This window comes from Heptranchias perlo, chromosome 19 (genome assembly GCF_035084215.1).
Source record: "Heptranchias perlo isolate sHepPer1 chromosome 19, sHepPer1.hap1, whole genome shotgun sequence".
NCBI lineage: Eukaryota > Metazoa > Chordata > Chondrichthyes > Hexanchiformes > Hexanchidae > Heptranchias > Heptranchias perlo.
In genome coordinates, this window is record NC_090343.1 from 5,882,063 (window position 1) to 5,894,442 (window position 12,380).

Below are 12,380 nucleotides of genomic sequence, written 5' to 3' on the forward strand. Positions count from 1 at the left end.
ACGCATAACCAACAGTATCCAGTCAGCGCATGCCCCAAACGGGAGGCCAGAGGCTCCCCTGAAATTGGGCCGTGAGCCCCATTTCAATAATTTGAGCGAGCTGCTGGCGCCTTACACCTCCAGAGGCAGCTCACCCATTGATCAATTTCAGGCTTTGTTGGCAGCGGCCCTCAGGTAAGTCCCCGAAGGGAGGCGAGGAGAACAGGAGGGCCCCGATATTACCAGGGAGGTGGGTTGGCAGCGGGGGGTCGACTGGGCGCATGGGTAACCCGCCCAGTACCTTGGCTTCCGGGTTTCCCGTTGGAAACCTGCGCAGCGGGCAGACTGCGCATGCGCATCACAGGCTGTCAGCTGGAAGAGCCCTATTTAAAGGGGAAGTCCTCCAATGCTGCTCCTGCGACAAACAGCCAAAATTACAAGGGAAAGGCTGCTCCCAGGTTTAATGATGCCTCACTCCAGATCCTACTGGATGGGGTGAGGAGAAGGAGAGAGATCTTCTACCCGGCGTACGGGAGGAAATGGCCTGCCTCTCCCACCAAGAAGGCCTGGCTCGAGGTGGCAGAGGAGGTCACCAGCATCACCAACATATCCCGCACCTGGATACAGTACAGGAAGCACTTCACTAACTAGGTCAGCCAAAGTGAGCACATTTACTCATTCTCCTACACTCTGTCTTCCACATCACCGCTCCCACCCCACAACTTCTTCTGCACTGCCAACACTACTCTATCACATCACTCCTCACACCCACTCAAACCTCATCCTCAACTTATCTGCACTTACTCACCTCCCCAGTACTCATCCCACCACTACCACTCAACCCAATCCTCATACAATCTCATGGCTCTGTCTCATGCTCACCCTCTGATGCATCTCTTTCATGATCGCCCTCACACAACCTGCCACTACCTCTGCTGCAGCCACAGGGGATGCATCACGTATGAGTAGCAGGAAGCGTAAGGCAAAGGTTTCGTGATCACAAAGGGGATGCACAAGGGTGTTGACGGTTTGTCATGTTTTTTATTTATATTTGACTCACATTAAATATTATATTGTCACCACTACTGGCACGTCTTGGCCATTCTTGACTGGCTTGTGCAATAAGTCCCTTTCATGAGGTTCTCCATGAAGACCCACACTTGATGCCACCCAATGGGTCACCCTACAGTGGGTGTTTGTGTAGTTGCACGACCAATTTGTGCAGGTGCCTGTGGCGCAGCACTGTGTTGTGGAGCTCCACGTGGCGGTGGTGAACGGCGTGCCTGGCGATGCTAGTGATGTTGCTCGTCCTCGGATGAAGTGATGGATGCAGCCATGGTGCCCCCCATCTGGTGTGAGTTTAAGGGGGTCCGCAAAGTAGTTAAATGTGTTTGCACAGCAGAGTTTAGGGTATAAATTAATAATTTTGAGTGGAAAGACAAAGGTGTTGCAGCCAAAACTTTGTCTGAAGTGACAGAGTGCCCTGCTGCAATAAATGAGGTATTCCCCCCAACTTTCAACAAATCCTTTGCATTTCCCACTGGCTGCTGACTGAAACACATCTGCTCCAACAGGGAGTGTTTCTCACAGCACGGGAAACACACTGAGGATCCATGAAAATTGCACCCCTGCCAAAATCTCCTGTCAATGAGGTTTGTCAAGTACCTCAACTAGGTAAGTAAGTATTTAAATTGTCATCCCGCCGGCTTTAATTGCCGGTGGGAGTCCTGCATGCAGGAGTTGCGCGCGCACCCGAACACGTCACTGGGGAACCCGGAAGTGGGTGGGTTAGAGCCGGGCTCCAGACCTGCTCCGGGATTCCCCGATTTTACGAGCCCCTCCGCCTTCAAAGCACCCGCTCGGCCATCCTAAAATTGACCCCGAGGTAAAGGATGTTAGTCTTGGGGAATGGAGCATTTTCCATTTCAGGCACCCTGTGTCAGCATACATACTCTCCCAGTTCAAGTATACACGGCTAAATGCATAGTAAAGCTCCCTCCATTCTTCCAGAGCAATGTGCCTCAACCTCAGAAGCGTCGCCTCGCAGCCCCCCACCCCCCTCCCATCTACTGTACTAGTGTAGTATTTCCCATACCAACTATCTCTGGGCCTGCCTGAGCGACATTGCCAATTAGTGTTGAACTAAAGGAGGTTTTGTGATGTTGGCTCATGCCCACTCGGAACTGGATTGAGACTTCCTAAACTTGTTTCATATAGGACCCTTACAGCCGACAGTGGAGACTTTCACACCATCAGTCTGGACTGGATTTGATCCCAGGTTCCATAGATAAAAGGCAAGTATGCAACCCACGCCACCATCCAATTCCCTACACAATACAATTTCAGCAAAGGTCTGAGCTGAAAATAGAATCAGCCCAGGAGTGTCCCTATGAAGAGGCTAAAATCATTAAAATAAAAGCAGATGAGTACTCTTACATGTACTGCGCATGATAATACTTGGTGAGGTTCTGTATCAAGTCCACTCCTTTCTTCGTCTTTATCTCATTCACTTTGATCAGATACTAAAAAAAACAAAAAAAAGACAAAGTGATATGTAAATTATACTCCCCTCACTGTATTCAAAAAATCTATGACATTTCAGTGGCTGTGATCTAGGGCTCTTATAAGCCAAGTGTTTCAAAGGAACTCAACAGACACAATCTTTTCAAAGATTCAATTGGCAAATCATTGATATTGTAGATAGAAAAGCACTTTGAGATTTTAGACACTTTTCTTAAGGGAAAACAATCTGCCCAGCATTCTCCATTCTCCACAAGTAGGAAGCCCAAATAACGTTAATGCAGCCACAATCAAATCACAGTTGAGTATCGCAGTAAGCCAGAAAATTTGATCCTTGATTCCAATAAAAACACCAAATATTCTCTGCCAGTAATCTGGTTGGAAAATTTGGTGGAGAATATCAAAAACAATTTGGAGAGCAAAGTTCACAGAGAAGTGGCACGTGGTGGCAGAGGAAAGGGTGGCTGGATTAGCAATATTTGGCACCAACAATGAACCACCAAATCTTAAGGCAGGATTGGAAACTTTGTAGCCAATTATTTGGCAGTGAAATGCTGTATCTGCCACACAAAAATGTTCCTGAGCAAGATACCTGGAAACATTTCAACAACAAGGGAGTAGTGAAGGAAAATTAGCCTTGAACAGAAGACTTCGAAGCAAAAAGTATTATCAAGGGCAGAGGAGAAAGTCCAGCTCTTCAAGCCTGAAATTGTACTAAGCATGCTGAGATGGAAATTACCTCCAGAGACCCTGGTAAGATTGTACGGCATAGAAGATATGAAGGAGAGTGCAAATTATCTGTTGTTATGTGAAGATTCTAAAGGAACATCCTTTCAGCTTCATTAATTTCTTCTTTCTATAGATAGACCTGGATCTTCTGGCTTAGTTACAAGTCAGAATTTACAACCAGCTCCAACAACATCTGCACTACTCATACTCAAATTGCACTCACCAGGACAGCTACTATTTCACCTTCATCACAAATACCGATTAGATTTCCTGCACACAAGCACATTAGTGGCACAGAGGAATTAGCATTACCGGCTGAGCAAGGCAAATTGCAGGTTGCAGGTGTTGCAAACAGCAGACACCTGAGCAGGAAAATGTAGATGCGGATGCTGGTGGCAAGCCTTAAAGACAAGAGTAATATTTTATCAACACAATGGGCCAGAATTTGCTGAAACAAGGTATCTCGTGGCATGTCCCGTGAGTTGGATTTTTTTCCTCATGCTTTAGCTCGAAAATTTTTGCGCTGCAAAATTGCTGAAAGTGCAAGTTGATAACGATACGGTCATCATCTGGGACCTTGTTGAACGACGGGACCAACAGTCTATCTCCTTAACCAATTAAATTTAAGGATAGAGAAAGAAACAGAGGAATGAAGGAAATAGGGTGAATTAGAGTCAAATCAGGGACAGAAAGTGAAATACAGAGGGAAAGAAAGATTGACAGAAGAGAGAGAGAAAAGGGACAGAAAATAAAATTAAGAAAAAAATGTAAAATTTAAAATTTGATATTTTTAAAATCTCTAACAACAATTTACTACGTGCAGGAATGAGATTGAACAGTTTAAATTGTTCCCTTTCTAGGCCAGAGAGGTTGATTGGCATTGGATTAACAATTAGCACCTCGTTAAAAGGGTATTTACACTCAATCCAGACTGATGAGATGAAAGTCTTCTGCCTGTAATGGCTGAAGGTATCCTATTGTAGAGTTTGGGCAGTCACAAGAAGTTCGAAACAGGGCCATACTTCAGCCTCAACCACACAAGACAAGATGGCTGGGGTGCAAAATGGAACAGTCACACTGCTGCAGTAGAAGGTATTCTACTGATGTTGAGGTTTGCAACATGTTGTTAGAGCGGAGTAAAAGAAGTTTTATTCCGCATCTTGCCCATGCTAAACCTGACCTGGGAGTGCTTAATGGCAACACTAGTGGGGAAAAGTGGGAAACTGTTCCATTTCCCAACACTGAATCCTTCACCTTGATGAGTATAAAATGCATGAAAAAAAATGACAGATAATAGTAAATCAACAACCTTTTTGCTAAAATTATGGTAGGAACAGAATACTCAAATGAGGCTTGATGGGAAAGCAACTGCATCAGAAATTCTCACTTACCTCACACATCTGCAGCTGAAACATCCTCCGTTCCTTTTCCATCTCCTCTGCTATTTCACCTCCAGTCACCTCAATTCGTACCATTCCATACTGCTTTGCAAGTTCTCTTTTCTCTTTTTCAATTTTAGTACTGACAAAAAAAGTGAGAAAACATTCAAACTTCAAACATATCTGCTTCTTGCCAGCTCACTCCCTGTAATTAGGATGATTAAAAATATGAAAGAGAGATGTTAAGGGCAAAATCAGTTATGGCCAACTGCCAATCCATTTCTTGTCAACATTATGACCTTCAGGGTGCCTACCACTTTAATTCACTGAAATAAAAAAGAATGGCCATAAATATAAAAGTTTGTTTTAAACTTAACTTGAAGAATGATCCTTGAATAAAATTGGTCTTGTAGCAAATTGCATATGCATTCAAGTCCTTGAGAGATTATCAGTAATAGCATGCCATTTCACTAATATTCCCACATGTTGAAAACGCAAGTATGTCTTTTTTACCTGGAAAATTAAACTTAGGAAGATAGAAAGGTAGAGGATCAGAAAAGACACTGTAGTCTGTCTGGTGCTCCCAAGAAATAATAGTTCTCAATTCTCAGTCACTTACTTCCTCAAACATAACTTCAGTGATTTGAAGAGACTGGAGAAGCTGGAGTTGTTCTCCTTAGAACAGGGAAGGTTAAGAGGAGATGTGATAGAGGTGTTCAAAATTAAGATGTGGAGATGCCGGTGATGGACTGGGGTTGACAATTGTAAACAATTTTACAACACCAAGTTATAGTCCAACAATTTTATTTGAAATTCACAAGCTTTCGGAGGCTTCCTCCTTCCTCAGGTGAATGTTGTGGAAATGAAATCCTCGAACCTTTCGCATTTATAAATCACAGAACAATACCTGGTGATTACAGATAGTCTTTCCAACTGCCCGTTGCCAAGGCAATCACAGTGTGCAGACAGAGAGGTGTTACCTACAAGGCCACCGAATATACAAACAACCAAAAAAAAACAGAGAGAGGCAGAAACATAGAAACATCCGGAAGGAAGAGAAAGACAGCAAATGACCCGTTATATTAAAAACAGATAACATTTGTTCGCTGGTGGGGTTACGTGTAGTGTGACATGAACCCAAGATCCCGGTTGAGGCCGTCCTCATGGGTGCGGAACTTGGCTATCAATTTCTGCTCGACGATTTTGCGTTGTCGTGTGTCTCGAAGGCTGCCTTGGAGTATGCTTACCCGAGCTGGCGGCTCGGCCAAAGAGGATCTTAAAGGCTAGTTCCTCTTTCTTTTTGTGAGGTCGGGGGAAGCAGAAGTGCTGCTCTAGACTCCACAAATCCAGCCTGGGCCGCTGCTGCTCCAGCTGCCCAGCTCCACATAAATATTGGGACCCCCCCTAATGGACATATCTTTTTTGAGCCCGGAGGCTGGCGGAACCGCTCGATTTTGCCGTGGCCTGCTGACCCAATGCTAGACACCCCTGGCACTCAAAATGGACCAGGTCTCTCACCGGGACTATTGGGCAGCCGGCCAGTCTGTTCTGCTGGCCAAATACCCAAAGTCCGCTCGGGGTGGGGGGGGGCGGGGGGTGGCAAATCCACCCCTTGAACTCTAACAGTGCCATCTTGCAAGGTCGATTGTGAACTTAATTTTGACAAATCTGTACTGATCTTGGATATTGAATGTTATTCAGTTATACAATTGTGATTCCTAACTGAGCTGCTCTGACACTTAAATTTAACTTTGTTTTGCTGATGATGACTTAGATTCTGTTGACCTACACTAAATATTAACTAACTTTAAAGAACTGTATTGCAGTAATTGCTGATTCCAACCTTACAACACTATTAATTGTATTACAGCAGATGTAGTTAAACAAAGTGGCATGTTTGTCCGCTTCAACCCTCAATGCCAATAGTCAACTAATATTTAAATTGCACCACAGCCAGTATTGTACAGTAGTGCTGTTAATGACAATATTGATCAGATTTGTTCATGTTGGATAATTAAGGCATCATATAGGAAAACATAGACATAAACCTGATTTATTACTGCAGACTGATAAAAAGGGGAAAAGACTTGCCCAAGAACCTTCAGTTAACATGCGTTACACATTGGTTTGTGAATCCACGGAGGGGCATTGTGGGAGAGGAGCCGAGCCGAGCGGAGGGAGCGTCCGATAAAAGGTGGGATTTCAGAGCGCTGAGAGGAGCCGAGCCGAGCGGAGCTGCGACCGAGTTCGAAGTGACGTCAGGAATCAGATCGGGACGCGACACAGGGGAGGCACCTGATTGGTGAGTAGGTTCAGGTGAGTATTTCTACTTATCTACAGTAACTAAAGTAAAAGGAAAGGGAAGGTCTGCAGGTCTTATAGGAAGTAGCGTTTATTTTTTAGTGAATCAAGGTCCCTAGTGTAGTTAACATTCTCTAAATTGAGAACAATTTAAAGGAGTAAACTCCTTAAAGGGAGTGGTAAGTAGTTTTTCTTTCCTTTTTTTTTCTCTTGACATTGTAGTTGTTCTTAAGCTAATTTAAGGGTTAAGTCATGGCAGGAGATCCCAGGGCCGTGTCATGTTCCTCTTGTGGGATGTGGGAATTCAGGGCTCCTTCCTGTATCCCTGATTCCTTCACCTGCGGGAAGTGTGTCCAGCTGCAGCTATTGTTTGACCGCTTGACGGCTCTGGAGCTGCGGATGGACTCACTTTGGAGCATCCGCGATGCTGAGAAAGTCGTGGATAGCACGTTCAGTGAGTTGGTCACACCGCAGATAAAAATTACTGAGGGAGATAGTGAATGGGTGACCAACAGACAGAGGAAGAGTAGGAAGGCAGTGCAGGGGTCCCCTGCGGTCATCTCCCTCCAAAACAGGTATACCGTTTTGGATACTGTTGGGGGAGATGGCTCACCAGGGGAAGGTGGCAGTGGCCAGGTTCATGGCACCGTGGCTGGCTCTGCTGCACAGGAGGGCAGGAAAAAGAGTGGCAGAGCTATAGTGATAGGGGACTCGATTGTAAGGGGAGCAGACAGGCGTTTCTGCGGACGCAACCGAGACTCCAGGATGGTATGTTGCCTCCCTGGTGCAAGGGTCAAGGATGTCTCGGAGCGGCTGCAGGACATTCTGGAGGGGGAGGGTGAACAGCCAGTTGTCGTGGTGCATATAGGCACCAACGATATAGGTAAAAAACAGGATGAGGTCCTACAAGCTGAATTTAGGGAGTTAGGAGTTAAACTAAAGAGTAGGACCTCAAAGGTAGTAATCTCAGGATTGCTACCAGTGCCACGGGTTAGTCAGAGTAGGAATGACAGGATAGCTAAGATGAATACGTGGCTTGAGAGATGGTGCAAGAGGGAGGGATTCAAATTCCTGGGCCATTGGAACCGGTTCTGGGGGAGGTGGGACCAGTACAAATTGGACGGTCTGCATCTGGGCAGGACTGGAACCAATGTCCTAGGGGGAGTGTTTGCCAGTGCTGTTGGGGAGGGTTTAAACTAATGTGGCAGGGGGATGGGAACCGATGCAGGAAGTCAGTGGGAAATAAAGTGGTGACAGAAACAAAAGGCAGTAAGGGAGAGTGTACAGAACATGACCGGACAGATGGTCTGAGAAAGCAGGGCAAAGACCAAGGGAAGTCTAGATTAAACTGCATTTATTTCAATGCAAGAAGTCTGATGGGCAAGGCAGATGAACTCAGGGCATGGATGGGTACATGGGACTGGGATGTTATAGCTATTACTGAAACATGGCTAAGGGAGGGGCAGGACTGGCAGCTCAATGTTCCAGGGTACAGATGCTATAGGAAAGATAGAGCAGGAGGTAAGAGAGGAGGGGGAGTTGCGTTCTTGATTAGGGAGAACATCACGGCAGTAGTGAGAGAGGATATATCCGAGGGTTCGCCCACTGAGTCTATATGGGTAGAACTGAAAAATAAGAAGGGAGAGATCACTTTGATAGGATTGTACTACAGACCCCCAAATAGTCAACGGGAAATTGAGGAGCAAATATGTAAGGAGATTACAGACAGCTGCAAGAAAAATAGGGTGGTAATAGTAGGGAACTTTAACTTTCCCAACATTGACTGGGACAGCCATAGCATTAGGGGCTTGGATGGAGAGAAATTTGTTGAGTGTATTCAGGAGGAATTTCTCATTCAGTATGTGGATGGCCCGACTAGAGAGGGGGCAAAACTTGACCTCCTCTTGGGAAATAAGGAAGGGCAGGTGACAGAAGTGTTAGTGAGGGATCACTTTGGGACTAGTGATCATAATTCCATTAGTTTTAAGATTGCTATGGAGAAGGATAGGTCTGGCCCAAAAGTTAAAATTCTAAATTGGGGAAAGGCCAATTTTGATGGTATTAGACAGGAACTTTCAGAAGTTGATTGGGAGAGTCTGTTGGCAGGCAAAGGGATGTCTGGTAAGTGGGAGGCTTTCAAAAGTGTGTTAACCAGGGTTCAGGGTAAGCACATTCCTTATAAAGTGAAGGGCAAGGCTGGTAGAAGTAGGGAACCTTGGATGACTCGGGAGATTGAGGCACTAGTCAAAAAGAAGAAGGAGGCATATGACATGCATAGGCAGCTGGGATCAAGTGGATCCCTTGAAGAGTATAGAGATTGCCGGAGTAGAGTTAAGAGAGAAATCAGGAGGGCAAAAAGGGGATATGAGATTGCTTTGGCAGATCAGGCAAAGGTGAATCCAAAGAGCTTCTACAAATACATAAAGGGCAAAAGGGTAACTAGGGAGAGAGTAGGGCCTCTTAAGCATCAACAAGGTCATCTATGTGCGGAACCACAAGAGATGGGTGAGATCCTGAATGAATATTTCACATCGGTATTTACGGTTGAGAAAGGCATGGATGTTAGGGAACTTGGGGAAATAAATAGTGATGTCTTGAGGAGTGTACATATTACAGAGAGGGAGGTGCTGGAAGTCTTAACGCGCATCAAGGTAGATAAATCTCCGGGACCTGATGAAATGTATCCCAGGACGTTATGGGAGGTTAGGGAGGAAATTGCGGGTCCCCTAGCAGAGATATTTGAATCATCCACCACTACAGGTGAGGTGCCTGAAGATTGGAGGGTAGCAAATGTTGTGCCTTTGTTTAAGAAGGGCGGCAGGGAAAAGCCTGGGAACTACAGACCAGTGAGCCTGACATCTGTAGTGGGTAAGTTGTTGGAGGGTATTCTGAGGGACAGGATCTACAGGCATTTGGAGAGGCAGGGACTAATTAGGAACAGTCAGCATGGTTTTGTGAGAGGAAAATCATGTCTCACGAATTTGATTGAGTTTTTTGAAGGGGTAACCAAGAAGATAGATGAGGGCTGTGCAGTAGACGTGGTCTACGTGGACTTCAGCAAAGCATTTGACAAGGTACCGCATGGTAGGTTGTTACATAAGGTTAAATCTCATGGGATCCAAGGTGAGGTAGCCAATTGGATACAAAATTGGCTTGACGACAGAAGACAGAGGGTGGTTGTAGAGGGTTGTTTTTCAAACTGGATGCCTGTGTCCAGCGGTGTGCCTCAGGGATCGGTGCTGGGTCCGCTGTTATTTGTTATTTATATTAATGATTTGGATGAGAATTTAGGAGGCATGGTTAGTAAGTTTGCAGATGACACCAAGATTGGTGGCATTGTGGACAGTGAAGAAGGTTATCTAGGATTGCAACGGGATCTTGATAAATTGGGCCAGTGGGCCGATGAATGGCAGATGGAGTTTAATTTAGATAAATGTGAGGTGATGCATTTTGGTAGATCGAATCGGGCCAGGACCTACTCCGTTAATGGTAGGGCATTGGGGAGAGTTATAGAACAAAGAGATCTGGGAGTACAGATTCATAGCTCCTTGAAAGTGGAGTCACAGGTGGATAGGGTAGTGAAGAAGGCATTCAGCATGCTTGGTTTCATTGGTCAGAACATTGAATGCAGGAGTTGGGATGTCTTGTTGAAGTTGTACAGGGCATTGGTGAGGCCACACTTGGAGTACTGTGTACAGTTCTGGTCACCCTATTATAGAAAGGATATTATTAAACTAGAAAGAGTGCAGAAAAGATTTACTAGGATGCTACCGGGACTTGATGGTTTGACTTACAGGGAGAGGTTAGACAGACTGGGACTTTTTTCCCTGGAGAGCAGGAGGTTAAGGGGTGATCTTATCGAAGTCTATAAAATAATGAGGGGCATAGATAAGGTCGATAGTCAAAATCTTTTCCCAAAGGTAGGGGAATCTATAACGAGGGGGCATAGATTTAAGGTGAGAGGGGAGAGATACAAAAGGGTCCAGAGGGGCAATTTTTTCACTCAAAGGGTGGTGAGTGTCTGGAACGAGCTGCCAGAGGCAGTAGTAGAGGCGGGTACAATTTTGTCTTTTAAAAAGCATTTGGACAGTTACATGGGTAAGATGGGTATAGAGGGATATGGGCCAAGTGCAGGCAATTGGGACTAGCTTAGTGGTATAAACTGGGCGACATGGACATGTTGGGCCGAAGGGCCTGTTTCCATGTTGTAACTTCTATGATTCTATGATTCTAGTGGGAATTCTTCAGAGTCTGAAATTAACAAGAGCATGGGAGTGGGACTAATTGGATAGCTCTTTCAAAGATCTGGCACAGGCACGATGGGCCGAATGGCCACCTTTTGTGCTGTATGATTCTATGAACATAACCTTTTACTTAATGACATTATCATGGAGTGTGATTGATGATGGTAGCTATCACAGAACAAAAGGAAGGTGAGGAAGAGAAAAGAAAAGGAATTTCTACACTTTTAGTGCATCATAAACAGATATCATTTTTTAAACTCACAATTTGACTTCATAATCTTTCCAAGCTTTGTCAAAGGGTTTCTTTAAATCCTGCAAAAAAATTAAAGTAGAGTAAAAAGGAGCAGTAAATAGGATTCTTTTTTATGCATGCCACTTGTGCAACTGGGACTGTATTAGCTGAAGTGCTAATGTCAATACATTTCATGTTGTAAGTTCTGGCTCTACGAAGTAAATAAATCTATCTTTAATTTTTATGTGTGCTATGTATGTTGCACATTCCTTTTTGAGCACCACCATTCTGTGACACAGTCCTGCATGCAGCTGCACACTTCCACCACTAGAAGGAGCTGCATAAGCTGCAAATCCTCATACCAATTCCGTCAACATTGCTAATAGACTTCTGAGGGAAATTCACTTTGTCCAGATTTTCCGAGGGCAAAGCCTTGGGTGATCCACTGGTTAGTTATAAAAGTTAATTCTGTGTATGTTCCTTCACTGTCTTGTCAAGTCTTACGATGTTAAACTGAGCTTCCGACCATATATCCTCTCCATCACCAAGACCGCCTACTTCCACCTCCGTAACATCGCTCGTCTCCTCCCCTGCTTCAGCTCATCTGCTACTGAAATCCTCAACCATGCCTTAATTACCTCTAGACTACACTATTCTAATGCCCTGCTGGCCAGCCTCCCACCTTGCACCCTCCGTAATCTTGGGCTCTGCTGCCCGTATCATAACTTGTACCAATGATGTTCACCCATCACCCCTGTGCTCGCTGACCTACAATGGGTCCTGGTCCAGCAACACCTCGAATTTAAAATTCTCATCCTTGTTTTCAAATCCCTCCATGGTTTCGCCCCTCCCTATCTCTGTAACCTCCTCCAGCCCTACAATTCTGGCCTCCCCCGATTTTCATCGCTCTACCACTGGTGGCCGTGCCTTCAGTTGCCAAGGCCCTAAGCTCCTTAATTCCTTCCTTAAACCTCTCTCTCCCTCTTTAAGACGTTC

The 12,380-nt window shown here is 45.1% G+C and overlaps 1 protein-coding gene across 1 annotated transcript in view; it reads right to left on the reverse strand.

The window, feature by feature from the left end:
- The window catches only part of unm_sa1614 (un-named sa1614), a 214,571-nt gene that overhangs the window by 105,708 nt on the left and 96,483 nt on the right, over window positions 1–12,380 (reverse strand). The window contains exons 5-7 of the mRNA XM_068000226.1: window positions 11,415–11,464; window positions 4,620–4,749; window positions 2,416–2,501 (exon numbers count right to left, since the gene is read on the reverse strand). Of these exons, the coding sequence (XP_067856327.1) occupies window positions 2,416–2,501; window positions 4,620–4,749; window positions 11,415–11,464 (266 nt within the window). The remainder of the gene's footprint in view (window positions 1–2,415; window positions 2,502–4,619; window positions 4,750–11,414; window positions 11,465–12,380) is intronic.